This window comes from Entelurus aequoreus, linkage group LG06 (genome assembly GCF_033978785.1).
Source record: "Entelurus aequoreus isolate RoL-2023_Sb linkage group LG06, RoL_Eaeq_v1.1, whole genome shotgun sequence".
Classification (NCBI taxonomy): domain Eukaryota; kingdom Metazoa; phylum Chordata; class Actinopteri; order Syngnathiformes; family Syngnathidae; genus Entelurus; species Entelurus aequoreus.
This window is the reverse complement of record NC_084736.1, coordinates 71247799-71273999: the sequence shown is the minus strand read 5'-3', so window position 1 is coordinate 71273999 and position 26201 is coordinate 71247799. Positions and strand designations below refer to the sequence as shown.

The 26201-nt window shown below is 38.0% G+C and overlaps 2 protein-coding genes across 5 annotated transcripts in view; one reads left to right on the top strand and one right to left on the bottom strand.

Moving 5' to 3' along the window:
* Positions 1-4500: 4500 nt before the first annotated feature.
* Positions 4501-20567, top strand: LOC133652561 (DNA replication complex GINS protein SLD5-like). Of its 4 annotated transcripts, XR_009826592.1 has the most exons (9): positions 4501-4782; positions 4891-4977; positions 9058-9171; positions 9253-9350; positions 16180-16268; positions 16364-16454; positions 16545-16649; positions 19395-19454; positions 19574-19656. XR_009826592.1 is itself a non-coding variant. In XM_062051454.1 (8 exons), the coding sequence occupies exons 1-7, from the start codon at positions 4690-4692 to the stop codon at positions 16639-16641; spliced, it is 669 nt and encodes a 222-aa protein (XP_061907438.1). In that variant the 5' UTR covers positions 4629-4689; the 3' UTR covers positions 16642-16649; positions 16928-19364. The 4 variants fall into 4 exon arrangements, 3 of the variants coding, with proteins under 3 accessions (XP_061907438.1, XP_061907437.1, XP_061907436.1); XM_062051454.1 differs by lacking the exons at positions 19395-19454; positions 19574-19656 and adding an exon at positions 16928-19364 and having other exon boundaries at positions 4629-4782; XM_062051453.1 differs by lacking the exons at positions 4501-4782; positions 4891-4977; positions 9058-9171; ... (1 more) ...; positions 16180-16268; positions 16364-16454 and having other exon boundaries at positions 19574-20567.
* A 5347-nt stretch (positions 20568-25914) lies between these two features.
* LOC133652556 (phytanoyl-CoA hydroxylase-interacting protein) overlaps positions 25915-26201 on the bottom strand; it is a 27548-nt gene continuing 27261 nt past the window's right edge. Inside the window, exon 5 of the mRNA XM_062051440.1 lies at positions 25915-26201. This exon is cut by the window's right edge and continues 977 nt beyond it. The gene's annotated coding sequence lies outside the window, so the exon portion shown is untranslated.

The following is a 26201-nucleotide window of genomic DNA, read 5'->3' as shown; positions in this document are numbered from 1 at the left end:
AAAGTGGTGACCCTCGCCCCATCCTTGTTTGTGAATGACTGAGCATTTCATGGAATCTACTTTTATACCCAATCATGGCACCCACCTGTTCCCAATTTGCCTGTTCACCTGTGGGATGTTCCAAATAAGTGTTTGATGAGCATTCCTCAACTTTATCAGTATTTATTGCCCAACTTCTTTGTCACGTGTTGCTGGCATCAAATTCTAAAGTTAATGATTATTTGCAAAAAAAAAACATTTTTTATCAGTTTGAACATCAAAGATGTTGTCTTTGTAGCATATTCAACTGAATATGGGTTGAAAAGGATTTGCAAATCATTGTATTCCGTTTATATTTACATCTAACACAATTTCCCAACTCATATGGAAACGGGGTTTGTAGAATATCAACTGATGCAAAGCTGTGTCATCAACACTCACAAGTATAAAACTACTTTTTTAAAGTAAGAATTTCTTATTTCAAGCATGAAAAAAATATATATATCATTGTGTCAAGATAATGGCACTAGCATTTACTTAATTTAAGAATATTTTTCAACATATTGAGCAGAAAGGTCTCATTTTTTTTCTACCAAGAAAAGTGCACTTGTTATTAGTGAGAATATACTTATTTCAATGTATTTTTGGGTTCATTGAGGTTAGCTAATTTTACTTGTTTTGGAAAGTCTTGACAAGCCGAATTTTCTTGTTCTATCGGCAGATAATTTTGCTTAGTTCAAATAAAATACCCCTCATTTTGTATTTTTTTTTCTTGTTTTTGAACACTGACTTTTTGCAGTGTAGTGTGTGACTGGATGCTGAATAAAGCCTGAATTAAATCCAAATGATTATTAATGATCTGAATGATCATTCTTCATTTTAAAAAAATGCACATAGTCGTCCCTCGCCACTTCATACATCGCGGTTTCTCCACATTGTGCATATTCCACAACATGTTTGCCCTAAATTAAGCATTTTTAGGTATAATATTCAAGCGGTTCAGTATGGAGTCCACTGATTGGCTCATCCTCAAGCAGCATTAGTATACAGGATTAAAAATGTGTAAAGGTGATTAAAGGGTGTTGTTTCATGGCCAGAGCAGGGATTCTCCAACTGTGGTACGCAGGTGCAATTTAGTGGTACGCCAAAGAATCCCTTGATTAAAGTACAGTGTTTTATTTTCCTGTATTCAAATAAACTGTGTGTAATGTAACAGTGGCCAAAAATATGAATTATACTTGTTAAATAAAAACCTATGCCTTGTTTTTAATGAATATGTATGCCTACTATGCTAATGTGATTTAATGTAGGTTATAATGGTGGAATTTGGAGAGCCACGTTTTTTTCTGAGGTTGTAGTTTGAGAACCACTGGTCTTGAGTATATAATATTTATAATGTAGAAAAATGTATTGAGAAGGTCATAAACGTTGTTTTTTATGTTCGAGGTATGAAAATATTCAAATTCTACTTCTAATACGCCAAAATTAATTTATTACAGTCACATGCGAACTAATTAACAGCGATAAACTGTACTTTGCTGAATGTGTGTTACATTTTCACCATTGCTTTCTATATTACGATTAGCCTTTGTTGGTAACGCAGAAGGAAAATCCTTGTTTTTTTGTTTTTTTAAATGTTAAGCCCCAGGGGATCCAATCTTTTTTCACTGAGGACCACATACTGAAAAATTAAAGCACCACTTTTAAGTTTTTCATTTTCAAAACCAATACAATATATAGATTTGTTCAAAGAAAAATACAGCCTTCCTTTTAACAATGTATTGTCACACTACACCTGTTCCACTCTGTATGTGTTTTTTCAGTAATATTATTTTCAAAATATTCTGCAGGTCATTAGAAAAATTGCCATTGACCACAAATGGTCCCAATGCCACACTTTGGAAATCCTTAGTTTTGTCATAAAGTAATAGTTTGACTTTCTTCCCACAATAATAATAAGTCAGACACATTTTGAATATATTTTCCAGGGTATATATATATATATATATATATATATATATATATATATATATATATATATATATATATATATATATATATATATATATATATATATATATATATATATATATATACACCCTGCCTGCCTGCAGCTGGAATATGCTCCAGAACCCGGAGACCCTGAGAGGGACAAGTGGTAGAAAATGACTGGATGGAATTTAAAGTGAAGCACAGTATAAAGAAAAACATTTTAGGCTGATTACAGACTAATACCAAATACTGTATAAGCTCACACACATACAGAGAAAAAGGAGGGAGGTAGACACAAAAGAACAAAATGTAAAACATACAGAAAAAAAACCTATAGCGCTAATGTATGTTTTGTACAATATTTAATCTTTTTAAAAATAACTACTTTTTTTGTTGTTAATAAATTAACAATTAACTTAAAAAAAAAGAATTATCTACTTCGGAGCCAAAAGAGACAACTCTTTTAGTGAGCCCAACCATAGTAAACCATCTCACCTCATCTTACCATGAATTGATTAACGTGGACCCCGACTTAAACAAGTTGAAAAACTTATTGGGGTGTTACCATTTAGTGGTCAATTGTACGGAATATGTACTGAACTGTGCAATCTACTAATAAAAGTCTCAATCAATCAATCAAACACTCTCCTTCAATAGTCAGAATGTGATAAACACTTGGAGAATGCTGTTAAACTGGTACATCTACTAGGTACAATATCATGTAAGCCAAATATTTTTTTCATTTTGAAATTAAAAATCAAAGACACTGTGGAGGGAGGCGTGGCCTGCGGGCCTGCCACGGAACGGGGTGTGCCAGGACCGGCCTCGAAGACAGCGACAGGTGAGTGGATGGCCCAGGTGGACCTTGTTATCTAATCACCTGTCGCCTTTATTAGCAGCAGCCGGAATGAGACACGTTGTTTGAGCTGGAGTGGGAGCCAGAGAGAGCGAGAGAGACACAAGACGCAGACAAACATTTTGCTGGAAAGCAAAACACTCGCACTATTTATAGAAAATAAAACAGTGTTATACCCTGAATTACGGCTCTCCTGGCAGTGTGTGGTAGACCGAAGAACCCACTAGAGGGCAACCTCCACAATTTGGCACCCAACAAGCCGGACTATCGGAGAAGATGGAAGCCGACCCACTGGCAGCATTAATGGACATTCTGGCGGAGGTGACGACGGCCAGTTAGCGACAGCTGGAGGCGGTCCAAAAGCAGATAGCCCACCAAGGCCTAATCCTGCAGGCGATGGCGGACCGGGGAGGAGCGGCACCGCCAACATCAGCGGCCGTCTCCATACAGCGCATGAGGGAAAGGGAGGACCCCCATGCCTTCATAGACATTTTTGTGGCCACGGCGAAGGCATGCGCGTGGCCGAAAGAGGAGAGGGGAGTGCGACTCTTGCCGCTGCTGGCGGGGGAGGCGCTTAGCCTATCGGCGGCCTCCCGCGTGCACTTCCCGGACCTGAAGAGGGCGGTGCTGGACCGGACCGGTTGCACCGCAGAGGACCACCGACGCCGGTTTCGGGCGCTGCGTCTGGGGAAGGAGGACCGCCCGTTCGTGCTTGGACAGCAACTCCAGGACGCGGCGACACGTTGGCTGTAGCCAAAAGAAGGCGACGACCAGGTGATGGAGCGGCTGGTCACGAAGCAGTTCCTGGAGGCGATCCCAGCGCAGACAGTGGCCCCAAGACCTGGCCGCAGCAGTGGTGCTCGCCGAGGCCCACCTGGGCCATCCACTCACCTGTCGCTGTCTTCGAGGCCGGTCCTGACCCACCCCGTTCCGCGGCAGGCCCGCAGGCCACGCCCCCCTCCACAGACACATTTAAAAAGTAATGCATAACATGATGTGTTTATTTGGTTTTTGTTTTGTTCTCTGTCAAGTGTTTTCCCTTGTTTTCTTATGTATATGTTATCTTATTTGATTTGTTTTTAAGCAGTTTTGTTTTAATATCTTGGATTATTGTCCGCCAAGGGTAGTGAAATTATTTGTCTATACACATTTTGAAAAAATATAGAAGGATATGTTCATGTTGTTGCCGTTCTGTATAATGCTGTTTGTTTTGGATGTGAAGTTTTGTATGAAATTATTTTTGAAATAAAGTTCCGGGGGAAAAAAAAGAGCCAGAATTCCCATCACAACTATTCAGGAAAAATACTTTCCACTGTATTGTGTACAATTATATTGGGTGTTGTATAATATTTTACATAATAAAATGATATTATATACTAACTACGACGGCACCCAGCGGCGTCTTTAGAAAGTTGGCCAAAAATAGGCCTTTGATACAGTAAGTCCTGATTTTAGACTTGCAGGAAAGATACGGGCAAATAATTCTCTTCACAAAGACAACAATTTTGATGTCAATAGCAAAAATTGGTATAAAATATGAATTTAAATATATTTAGATGACATTTTTTGATCTGATAAGGATACACGTTTGAAATGTGTCGATTGTAGACGGACCAGAACAACACTTACTTTGCCTTGCAGTCATTTTTAGGGATAAAGAGAATGCTGTCTTCTCGCGAGAACTGCTGCTGTGGCGGGAATAAACAAGTGGCCGTACACAGTTTTCCGGTATGCTAACGTACCGAAAAGTGACAGAAATTTAGGAACTCGCTTACTTCCACTTCAGGCTGTAATTCATCCGACTAACAATTAATGTACGCGTAGAACTTTTTGTTTTGAGACTCTTTCACCAAAGTGAAGTCATGTCGGACTCCTTCGCTGACAACGACGTCAGCCATGAAGAAAGTCAGGAGGATGACATGACCCCGGCCCAACTGATCGCTAAGCTGGAGGACGTGAGTGACGTCAGCCTGTTGTTATAAAGATACAAATAATAAACCTATAATGTAATTTAACATATATTGACCAAATGGCCACCAGCATAACGGTTGTGTCTGTCACAGGCTTGGCTCAATGAGAAGTTCTCACCAGAGCTGCTCGCAAACCAGTCCGAGGTGGTGGAGTGTGTCATGGAGCAGCTCACTCACATGGTACACTTATATACCTTTTTAAAAATATATATTGTATACATACATGCAAACACACATTCATGCATACATACATGCATACACGAATGTATTCATACATACAGTACAGGCCAAACGTTTGGACACACCTTCTCCTCATGCAATACTTTTTTCTTCATTTTCATGACTATTTACATTGTAGATTGTCACTGAAGGCATCAAAACTATGACTGAACACATGTGGAGTGATGTACTTAACAGAAAAAAAGGTGAAATAACTGAAAACATGTTTTATATTCTAGTTTCTTCAAAATAGCTTTTGCTCTGATTACCGTATTTTCCGCACTATAAGGCGCACCGGATTATAAGACGCACCTTCAATGAATGGCCTATTTTAAAACTTTGTTCATATATAAGGCGCACCGCATTATAAGGCACATAGAATAGACGCTACAGTAGAGGCTGGGGTTACGTTATGCATCCATTAGATCAGGGGTGCCCATTACGTCGATCGCGAGCCACCGGTCGATCGTGGAGGGTGTGTCGGTCAATCACCAGCCAGGCATTAAAAAAATAGACCTCAAAATTAGCGATCATCAATCTTCACTATGACGTCACTTTTGTCATTTGATTGACATTCACGGCACGCGAGGGTCTTGTGAGATGACGCTGGCTGCTGCGAGCTCATTATTAAGAAAACAATCACCGACAGGAAGGTGAGAAACACTTTTTATTTCAATAGACTCTCGCGCCGTACCTGCCGTCAAAACTCTAAGACCGACTGCACAGTTCCTGTCTTCACAATAAAAGTGCTGCTTCATCCTGCCTGCGCTAACAAAATAAGAGTCTCAGAAAGCTGGCGTGCATAAGCTCGCAAGCTACGGAGTTTTCCGCCAATGCATTTCTTGTAAAGTGTATAAAAACGAGTATGGAAGCTGGACAAATAAGATGCCAAAAACCAACCATTTTCATGTGGTATTAGACAGAAAGAAGGACTTTTTTTCTCCTCCATCTGAAAATGCAGACGTTATCAGCACTGCTGTCTGATTCCAATCAATGCAAGTCATCACAATCAGGTAATGCACCAACTTATATTTTTGTCTTCATGAAAGAAAATAATCTATATGTGTTAAACATGCTTGTATTATCATAAAACACATTTAACTTGTTAACAATAATGTCTCCATAAATAAATAAATATAAAATATATATTAGAATGAGGTAGATCCCCTCGACTTGGTCAATTGAAAAGTAGCTCGCCTGCAGAAAAAGTGTGGCCACCCCTGCATTGGATGGAGCTGCGCTAAAGGGAATGTCAACATAACAGTCAGATAGGTCAGTCAAACTTTATTACTAGATTACAAACCAGCGTTCTGACAACTCCGTTCACTCCCAAAATGAATAAACAGCTGTTTTATTATTTTCCCCGAGGTAAAGTCAGTGACGTGGTGTTTTGTTTATCTTTTAACAACAGCAAGGTATAACATGTAGTGCAACATTTATATCACATAGTGGAGGGGAACTTTTCCTCGATTCAATAAACACGTAAAAAACAGTCTGATACTGTTAGGGTAAATCAAACGTTAGTGCAATCACAATATAGTAACACTCGAAATAGTGCAAAGCAATAACAATATATCAATAACTGAACGTTGCTCAAACGTTAATGTCACACAACACAACACACAAAATAAACATGTAAAGCTCACTTTATTAAGTTATTCCTTATCCACGAATCCCTCAAATTCTTCTTCTTCAGTGTCCGAATTAAACAGTTTGGCGAATACGGCATCCAACATCCGTCTCGTCGAAGTCGTCATTGTTAAATTCTCTCGCTGCTGCTCTATTCCCGTGTTCTACTGCGTGACTGATCGCCTTGAGTTTATACTCTGCGTCGTAAGCGTGTCTCTTAATAGGAGCCATTTTGGGGTCTTTACATAAACACACAAATGGAAATGAAACGGCACGCCTCGCACAGTCATATATCCCAGCATGCACCGCGCGCTTCTTCTTCTACGGGGGAAAATAAAGTCGGCGGCTGCTTACCGTAGTTGCGAGACCTGTTGTGGCTCAATATTGGTCCATATATAAGGAGCACCAGATTATAAGGCGCACTGTCAGCTTTTGAGAAAATTTGAGTTTTTTAGGTGCGCCTTTTAGTGCGGAAAATACGGTACTTTGCTCTTGGCATTCTCTCAATGAGCTTCAAGCACGCCTGTGAAGTGAAAACCATTTCAGGTGACTACCTCTCGAAGCTCATCGAGAGAATGCCAAGAGTGTGCAAAAAAGTAATCAGAGCAAAGGGTGGCTATTTTGAAGAGACTAGAATATAATACATGTTTTCAGTTATTTCACATTTTTTTGTTAAGTACATAACTCCACATGTGTTCATTCATATTTTGGATGCCTTCAGTCAATAGTCATGAAAATAAAGAAAACGCATTGAATGAGAAGGTGTGTCCAAACTTTTGGCCTGTACTGTACATACATGCACACACATATTCATACTGTACATAGATGCATACATACATACGTATAAACATACATAGTATTTTCTACAACGTTGTCCACTTTTACTAATGAACATAATAGTTTGGGTTTAGAGCAAATTGTCCCAAAAAAGGAAGCTGCAGTCATTGAATGTGTATCAAAAGTATTTTCTGATGCATGTGCACATGGTACAATTTCATCACAACACTGCATGTTTACAGACAAACTACTAACCTTTGTGGAAGGAACACTTGGAAGTTAAATAGATTTTTTTGTTCTTTTATTACTCCCAAATTTTTATAGCATGGCATTTTGTTCCGAGAATTAGCCTAATTTTCTATTGCTTGTCCCTCTCAGAGGCGCAGAGGGGCTGGAGCCTATCCTAGTGCACAATGTTGTCTTAAAATGTTATAATTTAAAAAAAACATACTGTTTTTACACCACACACAAAAGGTAAACCTCATTATCAAATAAAGGATGAATACCACTGATGTGTATGGTAATATGAAGCTGTACAGTCGTCCGTCGTTTGCCGTGGTAAATGAATTTCTGCAAAGTAGGATTATTAATAAATAGATCTTTTCATAGTTACAGCATAAAAAACTTTTAACGACCTTGTAAACACGTTTTATTAACATAATTTGTAGGGGTGCACAAAAAAATTGACTCAGATCTAAATAGCGATTCTTATTCATTCCGATTCTAAATCGATTTAAATAATATAAAAAAAATGTTTTATATATATGAATCATTTTTTAAAATACATTTGTAGTTATCTCCATGCAACCACAAGTGTTTTTTTAACCTGTAAACTGTTTTGAGAATGTTTCATTCTGTTATACTAAACAATACATTGTGGAAATCGGCTTGAATCAAGAATAGATTATGAATCGAACCGTCACCCAAGGAATTGGAATCGGATCAAATCGTTGGGTGCCCAAAGAGTCACACCCCTAATAATTAGAGCTCTTTGTGTTGGCCCTGCGATGAGGTTGTGACTTGTCCAGGGTGGATGGATGATTGTGAAATAACACCATATTTACATATATACATTTACACTCGTTTCACCCCATATAGTAGCCTTGTGTATACACATTAAGAACCCAATACAGGCATAGAGTAGTGTACTTAAAAAACATGCGGTTACACTGTTAGTTACATTTTGTTTGAAGAATCGTCTCACTGGAAAGTATTTAGTGAATTTACCTGTGGATTCATAGCTGCAGCACTCATTTTCTCCCTGCAGATTGCATCATTGAACCATATTTATTATTATATTATTTAAAGAGAAATGCCTATCAGCACTTTTGGCTTTATTTTTGTTAGCATTCTGGATCTGGATGCCTTTATTTAAGGTTACCTAGATTGTAGTCATCCATTCTTTTAATTTGCAGGTGACAGATGTTAAAGCGTTGACACTATTCCGCTTGTGTTTCTATTCAAGCATGCAAATGGTAAGCAGAGGCTGGTGAATGCCTGCACAGTGCAGCCGATTACAGCAAACTCACAATTGATGCCTGGGGAAGTTGTCAACCAATGTTACTTTTGATGCAAAAGGAGTTTTTAAAATGATGACATCTCTTCTGTTATGCCTCATCATTTTTCCTCCGCCAGGAAGAGAATCTGCTGAGGGTGAAGAAAGGCGACGCCAAAGCCAGCATCCATCGCATGGAGATCGACCGCATCCGCTTTGTGCTGTGCAGCTATTTACGCTCCCGTCTGCAGAAGGTCAGACAGGCCGTCATTAGAGCACCTGTCAGGTCTTTGGTCTGGTTGATTTCATGGCATTTTGTTTGTTTGTACGTGCAGATTGAAAAGTTCTTCCCTCATGTACTTGAAAAAGAGAAGTCTCGCAGCGACGGAGAACCATCGCTGCTTTCGCCTGAGGAGTTTGCCTTTGCCAAAGAGTGAGTGGTAGACCCCCCTAAAATACAGCATTCAAAGTTGAATGCCCCTAAAATGGTACAATTTTGAGTTCAACCAAATGTTCAAGAAAAGTATGCCTTAAAGTCGGACATTTAACTGTTGGTCGATTCGTCCTCATGTATGACATTACGGATGATGTTACCGTATTACGGTTCAGCATGTCTTGTAAAAGCTCAATATGGCTACTAGCAGCTATGATAATTCTAAACGAAGAAGAATGGAATGCACAATGCAAAGTCACCTCTGTTTAGTCTCTGCACATTTACCACAGTGAGAGAATGTACTTTAAAAAAAAAAAGGTTGTCTCACACTTTGAGCCGCCTGGACGCTGCTTCAAACAAGTCCTCCCATGGAAAGAGGAGTTTAACGTCTGTTAAATAGTAGGAGAGTAGAATAAATATCTGACAGATAATTATCGGTTCGATCTGAAGAAATTTGCATTTATACCGATAATTTTGATAACATAAAAAACATGAACGTAAGGTCATCATGTAAATTGTAAATAAATAGTCTAGTAACAAGCCAAATAAATAAACTTTATCTATTTATGTAAAGAAAAACCTTCGGAGTTTTTGTTCATTATAGCGATGTTACAATGTGACAATTTCATATCACGGTTATCATTACTGCCGTATTGAGAGTGCTCAAAAAGTACTTATACACTCACTGAACTAATTTCGTAATTTTTTCAAATACGGTAACTAAAATTAGAACCTTTATTTAACCAGATAAGAAAACCCATTGAGATCAAGATCTCTTTCACAAGGGTGACCTGGCCAAGAGGTCAACAGCACATGTCACAGAGCAGTTTCAAAATAAATACATTAAGACATACATTTTAAAATACATAAGAGAACTGTAAAACAACAGAGATTTACATCTTTAAAAACACAGGCACTGTGCAAACGTCTCTCGCTGTTTGTCCCTCAGGACAGAACGGAAGGCTCCAAATGGAAGTAGTTCTGTAAGTTTCAGTTTCGTCTGCAATTCATTCCATGCCATAGGGGAATCAATGCCAAAAGCTCTTTTGCCAAATTCAGTCCGTACATGAGGAACAGTTAAAACATACAAATTGTTAGAACGTAATGCGTAAGAGCTGCTTTTTCTTTGTAACGGAGTACACAAGTATGGAGGTATTAAACCTAAAAGAGCCTTATAAATGATAGTCAGCCAATGTGTGTATCTGCGTGCACTCAATGAAGATAAGTCTGACTTCATATACAGTTGACAATGGTGGGTGAGACTACGACAGCCAGTAACAAATCTTAGAGCTGAATGAAAAACAGTGTCCAAGGACTGGAGGCATTTAGATGAAGCACTAAAATAAAGCACGTCTCCATAATCAATTACAGGCAAGATAGTTGCTGTCACCAATTTCTTTCTGACTTTAAGAGAGAAGCAGTTTTTATTTCTAAAAAAGAAACCAAGCTTTACCCTAAGCTTAGAGACCAAGTTGTTAATATGGGCTTTAAATGAAAGCTCCTGATCAAGAGTAAAACCCAAGTACTTGTAATTTAAGACCTGCTCTATAGGGTTTCCATTTGATGTTACAATATTTGGAATATTTTCCAGTAGCACCCTTGAATGAGAGAAACCCATTACCTTGCTTTTATCTGTATTTAAAACCAATTTAAGATCAAATAAGCGAGCCTGGATGACATCAAAAGCAGCTTGTAAAAACTCAAAAGCCTGAGTGATGGAGGTTGAACAGCAATAAATAATGGTGTCGTCTGCATAAAAATGGTACATTGCATTTGACAAATTATTACAAAGATTATTTATGTAGATAGAAAATAAAATGGGCCCCAGCACTGAGCCTTGTGGAACGCCCTTGGTAATGTCCAGTAATGAAGAGGTGGTCCCAGCCACCTGTACACATTGTGTTCTGCTGGAGAGATAGTCTGTGAACCAAGCAGCTGCATTTTTAGATAATCCAACGTGATGAAGGGCTTGAATTAACAGACTGTGGTCTACTGTGTCAAATGCTTTTGACAAATCAATAAATAGGGCGACACAATATTTCTTGCCGTCTACAGCCTCGATTAAATCATTGAAGACCTTAAAGGGAAACTTCGGTTTTTTTCAACCTGGGCCCTGTTTTCATAATTTTTTCTGTATATGTGAGTGCTGGATAAAACATTTTTTGAGGTCGCGCCAGTATTGAGCAGGGCAGGCAGCCTCCAGCCCAGCTAACGCTCGTACACAGGGCAACTGGCTCTCGTCAAAATTCGGCCTATAAACATGCATTTTTTTCACACTGACAGGCTCAGATAGTTACAATGAGTGTCCGACAACATACTAGAAAGGAGAAATTAACGTATGTCTCTACCTTTAGCTGGAGATCGCTGTTTGTTGTGAGCTGTGTCCAAATCTCACCACGCTACAAATCTCGTTCCGAAATCTCGCGATAACTCGCGACAAAACACCGGTGGAAAAACAGTTGCCACAGTTTGGAAATGCGCACTCACGAACCATTGTTTTACTTTTATCCTTTTCTATAAAACTAAACTAACAGTCTTCGGTAACTTAGTCCAATACAAAATCACTTCGGTCGTCTCTCTTCACCTCAGTCAGGTAACTGTTTTTCCACCGGTGTTTTGTCGCGAGTTATCGCGAGATTTCGGAACGAGATTTGTAGCGTGGTGAGATTTGGACACAGCTCACAACAAACAGCGATCTCCAGCTAAAGGTAGAGACATACGTTAATTTCTCCTTTCTAGTATGTTGTCGGACACTCATTGTAACTATCTGAGCCTGTCAGTGTGAAAAAAATGCATGTTTATAGGCCGAATTTTGACGAGAGCCAGTTGCCCTGTGTACGAGCGTTAGCTGGGCTGGAGGCTGCCTGCCCTGCTCAATACTGGCGCGACCTCAAAAAATGTTTTATCCAGCACTCACATATACAGAAAAAATTATGAAAACAGGGCCCAGGTTGAAAAAAACCGAAGTTTCCCTTTAAGAGCAGCTGTAATAGTGCTATGCTGTTTTCTAAAACCAGATTGAAATGGAGATAAAATATTGTTTGATTCTAAAAAATCCTCTAGCTGGTTACTGATGATCTTCTCAAACAATTTTGCTAAAATGCATAATTTAGAAATTGGTCTGTAATTATTTATATTTGTGGGTTCACCCCCTTTTAGCAGGGGAAGAACAAAGGCCGATTTCCAGATTTTTGGAATGCTTTTACTTGTTAGACTTAGGTTAAAAATATGCGAGAGAGGCTCAGCAACAAAATCAGCAGCCAATTTTAAGAAAAAGGGTTCAATTTGGTCAGGTCCTGCTGCTTTAGTTGTGTCCAGGCTCTTTAGTGCACTGTTTACCTCGGATATTGATACAGGTGTGAATTCAAAAGTGCAGGTGCTGCGTCTATTTACAGCCTGTGGTGTATTTGGTATATTAACATTAGTTAAACCAACATTTGATAATTGAGGATTCAACGACTAAGACACATAGAAAACTCCCTATTTTGCATGTTTTGTGTTTCTTATGCTTACTGAAAGTGTTTTAGTCTTAGTATTTTATCTTTTTTAAATGCTAAGCTTTTATTGTTTTAAATATTGGTTTGTAGTATTGCACTTTAAGATGTATTTAAATGAAAAGTGCATAACAAATTAAATCTATTATTATTTATTATTTCTGGGAGGCGTTGTGGCATCCTACTTTGTTCAGCAGTCCCTGAATGCACCGTAAAAATACCTCTGTCTCGTATTTCTGAGTATGGAACGATCACTCTGTTCTAAGAGAGCACAGTTTGTAGCTTCAATGTACAAAATTGAATATTATTTAGTTGCTCAGACAGCAATGTGTTTACAAAAGATTAGATTGGGGTATGTCATTTCTTAATGGGTAAAGACGTTCATGTCTCTTGTTTCCATGTTAGCATTTAAGCTAGCGAGCTGGCACCTGTGAATCTGTGAGTTTATCAAAGTGCAGTTATCAATCAGGGTTTTTCAATCATTTTAATTTTAAAAAGTAATACTCAGCGTCGGGAGTTTTATTATTAATACTGTTTATTGTTACCTCTCTAATTCTGAACATTTCATATTTTTCTCATTACTTGATGCCTCCCCTCCTCTCCTCTCTATTTACAGTATTTTTCGGACTATAAGTCGCAGTTTTTTTCATAGTTTGGCCGGGGGTGCGACTTATACTCAGGAGCGACTTATGTGTGAAATTATTAACACATTACCGTAAAATATCAAATAATATTATTTAGCTCATTCACGTAAGAGACAAGACGTATAAGATTTCATGGGATTTAGCGATCAGGAGTGACAGATTGTTTGGTAAACGTATAGCATGTTCTTTATGTTAGTTATTTGAATGACTCTTACAATATTATGTTACGTTAACATACCAGGCACATTCTCAGTTGGTTATTTATGCGTCATATAACTTACACGTATTCAGCCTGTTCACTATTCTTTATTTATTTTAAATTGCCTTTCAAATGTCTATTCTTGGTGTTGGGTTTTATCAAATAAATTTCCCCAAAAAATGTGACTTATACTCCAGTGCGAATTATATGTTTTTTTCCTTCTTTATTATGCATTTTCGGCCAGTGCGACTTATACTCCGGAGCGACTTATAATCTGAAAAATATGGTATTCATTTTTGATTTTTTTTTTCCCAGAGCCATACAAAAATAACCACGTTCCGAAAGTGGCTCGGGTGATATTTTGTAGTGTGAAACATGTATATTAAATAACAAAATACAACAATATAGCGTTATTTAGTGTTGTACTGATGTAAAAGAGTCCTTCAATGCGCAATTACATTTATGCATTTTCTGGATTCATACGCATGCACAGGTGCAGGAGGTGCATGAGTTATTATGCAGCGGGGCCTGCTTTTTAATTATTAAAATTGGCAATGATCACACTCATTTAATTGTGGCAGCCAAAATTGGGATTCTGATTAAAATTGTATTAATTGTGTAGCTCTACCCCAAAGTATAGACTTTTATTGATGGATCTAAAGAAAGAGAGAAGACAGCAAAAGCTATTCTGATTGGGTGGCGGTATTGCCCTTCCTCCATGATACCTGTCAGATTCTCAATGTATCATACAACATGTAGTATGGCCTTTACATTATACAAGCAATTCATCCATCCATCCATCCATTTTCTGCGTGACTTGACACTGTAAATGTGGAACTTGGAGCCAAGCTATGCTGGCATAAACCAGAAAAAATATCCCCGGTCAGCTGGACCAAACAAACTTCTTATAAGTCACTGTAATATTGATCTTGATACACACAGCACGTCATGCTTGTTTTTACAACAACAGTACCTATGTTGTCGAGCTAGATGTGTACAAACAAAACATGAAATAATATGATTGTTCATGTTTTTCAGTTAGCACAGATTGGTGTCCTATTGCATTGGGTTGTGCATTACAAACTCAAAAGCGATTCGGGTGCTGACGTAGAAGCTAGCTTACCTCCTGCTGTAGCTAGCTTATGGCTATTGCCCTAGCATGCCGATGTGGAAAGAGTTTTTCCATGTTCGCTCTTACAATAACAATGTCGCTACAGCTTGGTTATTACACAGGTTACAAAATGTAAATAAAGTATTGTTGGCGGTTTTTGGATGCATGAATAAAGTGATTTAGAGGCATAATGGATTGCTCCAACAGCATTGCCAGCCACCAAGAACGAGCCGATTATTAAAAATGACAATGCAAAAAAAAAAAAAAAAAAAGCTTTTGTCTTCTTGTCTCTCATAAGGATTGTAAACAATAGGCACAATTAAAAAAAAAAAAGAAGTGCCGTTCCCCTTTAAGAGTGAATAGCATGTCAGTAAACAGCTTGACAGTGCTTTGGGGCGGTATAGCTCGGTTGGTAGAGCGGCCGTGCCAGCAACTTGAGGGTTTCAGGTTCGATCCCCGCTTCCGCCATCCTAGTCACTGCCGTTGTGTCCTTGGGCAAGACACTTTACCCACCTGCTCCCAGTGCCACCCGTACTGGTTTAAATGTAACTTAGATATTGGGTTTCACTATGTAAAGCGCTTTGAGTCACTAGAGAAGTGTTATTTAAATATAACTCACTTCAAATTCACTTCAAGTTGTTGTTTTTTTACATTATTTTTGAGGAAATGTCGAAACAGTAGCAGCATAATGTTTATTGCGGTGCTAATGTTAATTTAGCACCAAAAAACATCAGGAGACTTTACAGACACCTTTATTACATTTGTCTAAGGAATATTGCAAACATTTACATAACATCTATTTTGGGCTGCTTCATGTAGTGTATGGATGAGATATGTTTTAAGCTGGTTTACATCATTTCTTCCTGAATGTTACAGAAAGTATTACAATGCACAAAGTTTGGATTTTTGGCAGGGATATATTTTCCGTCATCTTAATGTGCAACCGTCTCTGTGGCATTGTTTTTGACGGAACCACAGAACATTACACTCCACAGTGCTCCTTTGATGAGCCCACACTCCCGAGTGTTGCAGGCGTAGGCTTGAGCATTGCAGTAGCAAAACGGAGCTGGTAAAACACCGGAAAAAAAGGACAAAACTGGATTTCCCAGAAAAAAATGGAAGTAATGAAAGATAAGCAAAAGAGATTTCAGATCGACCAATTATCGGCCGGGCCTATTATCTATTTGATTCTTACTCTGTTCACTTATTTCTGCAAAACATTGTCTGTACAATAATATAGATTTTTTTATGGTGATAGTTTGAACATATTTTAAAACTATAACTTGAATCCGAATTTAAGTTAAACCAGTATCCCATAATTTAGATGTGCCATTGTACTTTACATTGCTGTTTATGTCACCTGTCTGTGTGTGTTGTTCAGATATGCTGCAAATACAGAAAGCCACATGAAGTCAGTGGCACTAACCCACATGCCCCCCGTCTTGCAGACTCTGGACATGCTTAAAGCAGGTACAATCCCTAAACCTGGTCTAGTTTTAGCTCACATAGCTTTGCAGACTCTCGTTAATACAATAATGTAAATCTTCATTCTGTTGGCGACTCAGTACCTGCACCCTGCATGGACTCTTTTGTGTTCCTGCGGGTAAGGGAGAGACAAGAGAATATCCTAGTGGAGCCCGAAACAGACGATCAAAGGTAAACTTCACTCTTCTTAGGCTCTCACTGAATGTGATTCCTTTTTTTTTTCTTTCTTGTCACTGATAATCTTGTACTCTCTTCTCCCAGAGAGTACGCAGTGGATCTTGAAGAGGGCTCTCAGCATCTCATGCGCTATCGAACCATCGCGCCACTGATTTCAAGTGGAGCTGCACAGTTGATTTAAGTGCTAAGGTAAGGGTAAGCTCTAAGTCCATGCTGCCCCTCAAGCTCGTGCACACACTCCCAATTCTTCCCCTGCAGATCTTATGTAAGCCACTGCTTTGTAGTGACATCTGGGTTTATTTTTAGCTCTTCATTTCTTTCGTTTTGCTTTGTTTCTTGGCAACAGTTCATGAAAGAGATTTCATGTTATAAGCTACATTATGTTCAAAGGTTGTCCTGCAGTTTCAAATAAACATGACATTTTGCCTACATAATGCAACTAATACATAGTGTGTTTTGCATTGCAGGTGTGTCAGGTCCATGGCGCCATGGCCTCTATGAGGCAAAATATGGACTATTAAATCTTCCTAGACACAAGCAATGCAAATGTCTTTATAGCAAACCCTATAATTGCAGGTTTATCTAATCTTAATCATCCTAATGAGGAGGTTGATTAGATTGTTTTTGCGCTGCACTGAAATAATTCAAAGGTGACATGCAACAATTCTCTAGTCATTGTAGTCTTGTGGTTACTAGTGCACATTACAGTAAGAGAAAACAGTTTGTTTACACTGCAGGCTTTAAATTATATAATCAATTGCTGGTGGGGCTGAAGCTATCGATTACTTTAGTAATTCAATCATTTATTGATTAGTTTGTCCGATAAGTTGAGTAATCGGATAAAACACTTCATAGTCTGAATGTGGATTTTAGAGAAACATTTTTTTTTAAATAAACAACACTTTTCTAACATGTTTTTAAGTCATCAACATTGAAATTGCACTTTGTGCAAAAAAAACTATCCGCTGATCACCGCACCCACACACCATCACTCTAAGGTGCACTTTGATGCAGTGGCCACACAGAAACAATGTTCGTGTATTTAAAGTTCCGGGCCCTCAATGTGGTGCGGATGTCATCATTTTATATTAGTTACACTAATTAAATGATTATTCCAACCAACACAATATAAATTTAAGCTTTTTTCTCATCAAATTGTTGCAACTTGCAGCAAAAAAAATGCTTGAACACATGCAACAAACTTGGTGCACTATATATTTTGCCATAATGATAAAAAGGTTGTAAAAGGAGGATTGGGGCATAATAAGTAGAAGTAATGGAGTGTCTGCAATAGTTTTCGTAACAAATCCTACTATATTCCAATGTTATTAGGCCCTATCTTTTCTGATCTGCAGCGTCTCTGACTTAATGTGTGTTTCATGTCCGCCCTTCAAACTGTGTTGTCTTTCCTGAGACATAATTGTGCTAATAGCGCTGTTATGTAATTTTCAGCAGGCGCAATCAGTGTTCATTGTGTGCCCTCGCTCAAATTACCAAGTAATTAGACCTAATGTGGCATCATGGAGCACTGATTGAAGAGAGCTAACAGGCATTATCTTCTCGATGAAGCGATGCAATAATATTGTTACAGAATTGTTCACGCCGCAAGATGAGGTTTTTGAGTGGAATGCAATAAATGTTGAAAATTGAATTTTAACATGGATGATTGTGATCATGTCATCTGTATTTTCAGTCAATTTATAGCTTTTTCAGTAGATTTGGAACTTTACAGTAATTAATGGCATTTGTTTGTTTGGTCCAAACATCTCAGTATGTGTCAGGTTTCTAGTGCACACTTTCACCTAGTGACACGTTAGATGCCTGACACGCTGACAGTGGCCTGTAGTCCTTTCCTGCGTCACACAAGCTGGCACACTCTGACACAGTGATCCCTTCAGGACACGAGCCAGCCTGCAGAGCTCATGCATGACCTGCTCTGACCACATTTAGGGATTTGGGGCGGGTGAGGCGGATATTTCACTATTAAAATCTTGATTTAAGTCACAAGCAAATGTTACTGGAGATGTGACATTCGTGATTGAGTCAAATCTTTTTAAATGACTCTTTTAAATGAATAATGAGAAATGATTTGCATTCATTTTTCTCGTTAATTGTTCTGCTGTGGATTTGTAAAGTAGTTGAGGTGTATACACTCTGGGTAGGTTAGTACAATCTTGAATGCACATTTTTTGTTTTATATACAATAAGACATATTTTTGCTTTTTATTTGCTTATTTTATCTGTACTGGTGAGGGAAAATTCAAAATAGTGATCTCATTGTCAATACATACGGGATGGGATATGACACCAACTTATGGAATGTTTATAATAAAGACGCAAATCAAATTATTTAAATATTAGCAGTGTTTTACAATAATTTCCACCAATGGAGCTACATTATTGGAATGTGTAAATTTGAATTATTCTGACCCAAATCTTGTTTTACAACTGATTCATTCCTTGATAAATACAAGTAATTTCTATTAAAAAAAAACTTTTGAACTGCTCTTTGATGGGTAACATTCCTTAAGATCTGGCTACCTTCAAATACAATTAAATAAAAATAAATACCTGATAATTAAAATATATTGGGGAAAAAAGTTCAATAAATTATTAAAAAAGGAGCCATAAATCACATTTCTAAAGGTTACAATTATCATTTGAATGTAAATGATCTGATATCTGCATCAGACAGAGTTGTAAAAAAAGGGTTAGAATAACTAACTGGTCACAAGACTAAAGGGGGCGGGCAACAACATGATAACTTTGAATATAAATAGAACGACGTGCAAGACTCCACTGTGGGTGAAAGGGTCGACGTGGTTCTCGCAGGACTACTATCTGCTCTCAATGTAAGTCATGTCTAATTGTTTACAATTTTCAGTTTTATTCTGCAACATTATACATGTACTGTGTAACGTTTTTCCTCTTAAGATAATAAAGTGCGTCCCTAAATCTGCACCAGATCATCAGTATGGAGACATCCAGCACAACGTAAGAACTGTGCGGAAATGTGCATGCATGAACTGTAATTCTTAGCATGTTCCTTCTCTCGAAGCATACATTATTGGTCGCGGAACAAGTTGAAGTCACTTTTTGTTGTTTCTTGTTAGTGTCCTGCCTGTCTTTGGCCTGGGCTCCATGGCACAGTCAGCTGGACTAGTGGAGATTGCGGTCAGGCTGTGTTTAAACCAACGTAAACAACTTTGTCCTCACGTTTGGGTGCCCATCCTGAAGCCTCTGCGGTCCTGCATCCGCCCCGCACTTTCAAAACACGTATCCTCTGACATCCTTCAAGACTTCTCCACTCGGCTGCTCTCAAGTTCCTTTGAGGACTCGGATGATGAGGATATATTGGCCCCAGTCAAGAACAAGCGCGTGGTTTTCGCCGACTCCAAAGGATGGTCCTTGGCAGAGGTTCGAGTCTTCTCTAATGAGGAGGAGCACGCCGACCTGGACCCGCTGCCATCCCTGCAGGGTCTGTGGAGCATGACGGAGGATGGTTACAGCTGTACGGTCAGCACCTGCTGCCCAGGAACACAGCTCACACTCGGCTTCCCACAGCCCTCTGCTAATTTCCAGGCCTTCCGTGCCAAGCTCGCTGAGAGCATGGTCACGCTGGAGAACTGCACGGTCACCGAGCAAGCCCTCAGAGGCACCGTCCGAGTCCGAAACGTCAGCTTTCGAAAAGATGTGCGTGTGCGCATCACTTTTGACTCATGGCAAAGCTACAGAGATGTGCCCTGCACGTACCTGCAGCAGCGCTTCGGAGGGCCGCACACAGACATCTTCGAGTTTGACATCGCCGTACCTAAAGTGCTCGATGCAAAGAGGAAGATAGAATTCTGCTTAAGCTATTCGCCAGGAGAACAGGGTGTCACCTTTTGGGACAACAACAATGGGCAGAACTATACGATCGATGTGTGCGTGAAGTCACATCTTTGTCACAACAGATAAAAGAGGTGTAAGAGTTGCTTACTTTTCAAACATAAAGTAGTTTTATTGTTTGTGTTGTTTCACTGTGACTCTTATCTTATTTGATTTAGTGAATACCAATTAGTGTCCTTTAATTGCCACCAATCTACAGAATTATTTATAAATAAATGATAAATGGGTTATACTTGTATAGCGCTTTTCTACCTTCAAGGTACTCAAAGCGCTTTGACACTATTTCCACATTCACCCATTCACACACACATTCACACACTGATGGCGGGAGCTGCCATGCAAGGCGCTAACCAGCAGCCATCAGGAGCAAGGGTGAAGTGTCTTGCCCAAGGACACAACAGACGTGACTAAGATGGTAGAAGGTAGGGATTGAACCCCAGTAACCAGCAACCCTCCGATTGCCCTACCAACTTCGCCACCCTGCCCCATTTCAGTCAACTCTCACTCGTTGTCCATTCTTTGCCGCTGAGTAACAGTGCAGAGGGATGCCTTTTGCTTTGGGCATCTCTGGGATTCCCAAATAGGTCAGAGATTACTCGGCAGGGACAAATGTTAGCCTCGCAGCAACATAGAAGCTAATCTTAGCTCAGTGTAGTTTAGATACACCGTGACTGATTACTGGAGGCTTTGTGCTCCCATTGTCACATCTGCAACACCATGGTAGCAATACTTTAATAACAATAAAAAAACAAACATTTTCAGACAAACTACAGTGTAGCAAAGACAAAATGAACAACAACAAGCCACATCATCTTTGTTTCTTCCATTTCCATGCATGCGTAATGCAAAGGTTAATCTGAAATGATACCACTGTTAGCACCATGACAGACAGCTGAGGGTTAGATAATGCCAAGCGTTCAGCTGTTGACTCACCTGGCACAACTCAAAAATTCAGATTTTCATTTTTATGACCACTACTCGTATTACTGAAGTAGAACTTTCAAAGTCCAACACAATTCACAGTTGACTTCATATTATTAGTTGTAAAACTAAAATGGAGTAAAAACTACAGTACTCACCCTTTTCAAGATAACGATAGAGAGCAAAGCAGGGAAATATATTAGTGTATGTAATTTTAAAGTAAAGTATTAAATTAATGTACCGTATTTTTCGGACTATAAGTCGCAGTTTTTTTCATAGTTTGGCACTTAATCAGCCTGTTGTTCACTATTCTTTATTTATTTTAAATTGCCTTTCAAATGTCTATTCTTGGTGTTGGGTTTTATGAAATGCATTTCCCCAAAAAATGTGACTTATACTGCAGTGCGACTTATATATATGTTTTTTCTTTCTTTATTATGCATTTTCGGCCGGTGTGACTTATACTCCGGAGCGACTTATACTCCGAAAAATACGGTACGTGTTTGAGGTCTTTAGAGTTAGTCATTATTTGAGACTGATATGTTTTGCTTATTATTTACAAAGCAGCAAGATAGGTTCTTGTCTCAATAAGTTACTACTTATATGGTATCACCCTTTTGACAATTTTACAAAAAACACAGAAAATGTAAAATGCACTCACTGAGCTGAGGTCCTTGACGGTTTCCAGAAATGTTACTTTAAACTCTGAATTTAACAGATTTTTGCGTTTGAGTTTGGAGGTTCCACTTACATTGTTTTTGTTTTTTTTAGTGGTTCCACTTACAATGTACTTTTTTAAAGGAAAATCCCTTTTTTTTTTTAAATTTTGCATATCCACAAAACTAATGTGAAACAAAAACAGGTGTTTTCCTTTTCTGTGTGTTCTAAATAGTGAAAAACTGCTAGTAGGAGGCGGCTAACAATGCAGGTAAATTGTACAGTATTTTGCTCATTTTAATCATTACCATATTTCTTTCCTGGGTGCATTGATTCCTACAACAAACACTACCTTCACCAACAACATAGTGAACACTTTCTGTGTATAATAAATACCACAAATGGCAGAATGGTAAGATCCTTGGAGTGTTGTCATACAGCACTATTGCCTAACTTTGCAAATAAAAACATAAAACAGTGACTTGCAATGTCCGGTCTCACAGCGATGTTTGTATTGTTCAGCATTTTTGCTCTCCTTGAGCTGCTAAATTTGAAATAATTCTTAATCCTAGCGATGCTGCGATGGTTTTATGCTGTGTTTCATTTGTTGAGAGCCAAATAGAATCAAGTTGGTAGCCTGTGACCAACTTCTCGTCGATGTGATACAACCTTCTACAGTAACTTATGACGGATTAATGACTCATAATCTAACATTACCTTTTCTTAACTCAAAAGCAATACAGCAGCTGCAAAATCAGCTCAAGCTCCTTCTTTATTCAGTGTTAAATTTCAGCATAAATATTAACTAAATATGAATGGTAAATCTACATATAAATGTTAACTCTAAATCTCAATGTCAAATATAAATGGTAATTACATCTAATTGTAGAATTTAAATGTAACATCTAAATTTAAATGTTAAATCTTAATATAAATGTTGTTAAATCTAAATGTTAGCTATAAATGTTAACCCTAAATCTAAATTTTAAATTTAAAAGTTGAATCTAATGTATTACAATTAAATGTAAATATGATTGTTACATATAAATGCTAACTCTAAAAATTAATTATAACTAATTATTAACCTAAATGTAAATGTCAAGTTTAAATTCAAATGTTGACTATAAATTTAAATGTTAACTGTAATTGTAAATGTTAACTTTAAATTTAAATATTGACTACAATTTTTAATGGTAAATATAAATGTTGACTAAATGTAAATATTGAATCTAAATATGTTAACTAAATGTAATTGTTAAATTTAAATTTTAAATCTTAATATAGATGTAGTTAAATATAAATGTTAGATATAAATGGTAACCCTAAATCTAAATGTTAAATTTATAAGTTTAATCTAAATGACGAATATAAATGTTAACTGTAAATCTCAATGTCAAATATAAATGTTAACTAAATCTAATTGTTGAGTTTAAATGTTAACCCTAAATCTAAATGTTAAATTTAAAAGTTTAATCTAATTGTTACAATTAAATGTAAATATAATTGTTACATATAAATGCTAACTCTAAATGTAAATGAGAACTCTAAATATTAACCTAAATATGAATGTTAACTTTAAATTTAAATGTTGACTATAAATTTAAATGTTAACTCTAAATTAAAATGTTAAATATAAATGTTGACTATAAATTTAAATGTTAACTCTAAATTTAAATTATGACTCTAAAAGTAAAGTGTTGAATATGTTAACTAAATCTAATTGTTAAATTTAAATGTTAAATCTTAATATAAATGTTACATTTAAAAGTTGAATCTAATTGCTACAATTAAATATAAATATAATTGTTACATATAAATGCTAACTAAATGTAAATGTTAACTCTAAATATTAACCTAAATATGAATGTTAACTTTAAATTTAAATGTTGACTATACATTTTAATGTTAACTCAAAATGTAAATGTTACATTGAAATGGTAAATATAAGTGTTGACTCTAAATGTAAATGTTAAATCTAAATATAAATGTTAGCATTAAATCTAAATGTTAACTAAATGTAAATGTTGGGTTTATATTTTAAATCTGAATATAAATATTGAATCTAAATATAAATGGTGAATCTAAAAGTAAATGTTTAATTTAAATCCACATTTGACCCGAACTGCTATACTTTTGTTTTACCGATACTCTTTTAGATCCTAACTTTTAGTTACTTTCCTTCCTGATTTTAACTAACCTCTGTTGTTATTGTGGCTGTTATATGTTATATATATATATATATATATATATATATATATATATATATATATATATATATATATATATATATATATATATATATATATATATATATATATATATATATATATATATATATATATATCATTGTTTGTATTTTAGTGCCGTCTGTCACCTGCGCTGGTGAGCCAAATACAATTTTCCACTTCTGTGGTCATCCATCCATCCATCTTCTTCCGCTTATTCGAGGTCGGGTCTCGGGGGCAGCAGCCTAAGCAAGGAAGCACAGACTTTCCTCTCCCCAGCCACTTTGTCCAGCTCTTCCCGGGGGATCCTGAGGCGTTCCCGGGCCAGCCGGGAGACATAGTCTTCCCAACGTGTCCTGGGTCTTCCCCGTGGCCTCCTACCGGTCGGACGTGCCCTAAACACCTCCCTAGGGAGGCGTTCGGGTGGCATCCTGACCAGATGCCCGAACCACCTCTTCTGGCTCCTCTCGATGTGGAGGAGCAGCGGCTTTACTTTGAGCTCCCCCCGGATGGCAGAGCTTCTTACAATAAAGATGTATTCTATTCTTAACTTTTCTATTCTGTTCTAAATGTAAATGTAACATTTAAAAGCTAAATCTAATTGTTAAAATGAATGGTAAATATACATGTTGAATCTAATTATAAATGTTTAATCTAAACATAAATGTTAAATACATATATAAATGTTGAATCTAAATCAAAATGTTAAACCTAAAAGTCTCACCAAGTGTAAAGCTAAATATTTAGAAAATATGCAAACATCCCACTGCTCCCAGCGCGCAAAGACATGCCCACATATTACACTCTAACTGGTGGTTTTTGGATGGTATTTTAGTAGATCGTATCCCCACTACCTGCATTGTTAGCTGCCTTGTACAAGCAGTTTTTCACTATTCAGAACGCACAGGTACGGGAAAGACGTGGGATTGTGGATGATTCCCCAAAAAAGTGCAGTTTTCCTTTAAGCTGCCAAAAATGTTGTATCCAGTTCATACAGCTTGGTACCTCCACATTAGTCACTAACTAAAACAAAATATAATAGGATTCTTTAGTCTTTTCAACAGCTGTGTGTGTAAATAGAATGTATAGTGTTGTAGCTGCCCATGATGGAGGTACACTATATTGCCAAAAGTATTTGGCCACCCATCCAAATGATCAGAATCAGGTGTCCTAATCACTTGGCCCGGCCACAGGTGTATAAAATCTGGACTCTAGAGCGGTGGAGACGCGTTCTCTGGAGTGATGAATCACGCTTTTCCATCTGGCAGTCTGATGGACGAGTCTGGGTTTGGAGGTTGCCAGGAGAACGCTACATTTCGTACTGCATTGTGCCGAGTGTGAAATTTGGTGGAGGTGGAATAATGGTGTGCGGTTGTTTTTCCAGGAGTTGGTCTTGGCCCCTTAGTTCCAGTGAAAGGAACTTTGAATGCTCCAGGATACCAAAACATTGTGGCCAATTCCATGCTCCCAACCTTGTGGGAACAATTTGGAGCGGGCCCCTTCCTCTCCTCACCATACTTGCCAACCTTGAGACCTTCGAATTCGGGAGATTGCGGGGGTGTATATTGTAGCCCGGAAGAGTTAGGGATGCAAGGGATTCTGGGTATTTGTTCTGTTGTGTTTATGTTGTGTTACGGTGCGGATGTTCTCCAGAAATGTGTTTGTCATTCTTGTTTGGTGTGGGTTCACAGTGTGGCGCATATTTGTAACAGTGTTAAAGTTGTTTATACGGTCACCCCCATTGTGACCTGTATGGCTGTTGATCAAGTATGTCTTGCAGTCGCTTTCGTGTGTATGCAGAAGCCGCATACAACATGTGACTGGGCCGGCACGCTGTTTGTATGGGGGAAAAGCGGACGCGTCGACAGGTTGTAGAGGACGATAAAGGCAGAGCCATCACGGCACGCCCTTAATATTGTTGGCCGGGTGAAAATCGGGAGAAATTCGGGAGAATGGTTGCCCCGGGAGATTTTCGGGAGGGGCACTGAAATTCGGGAGTCTCCCGGAAAAATCGGGAGGGTTGGCAAGTACGCTGTGCACCAGTGCACAA

Coding starts and splice junctions, on each gene's coding strand:
- LOC133652561 (XM_062051453.1), top strand. CDS start 19,435: ATGGAGACATCCAGCACAAC. Junction 19,455..19,573: donor ATGGAGACATCCAGCACAAC/GTAAGAACTGTG, acceptor GTTTCTTGTTAG/TGTCCTGCCTGTCTTTGGCC.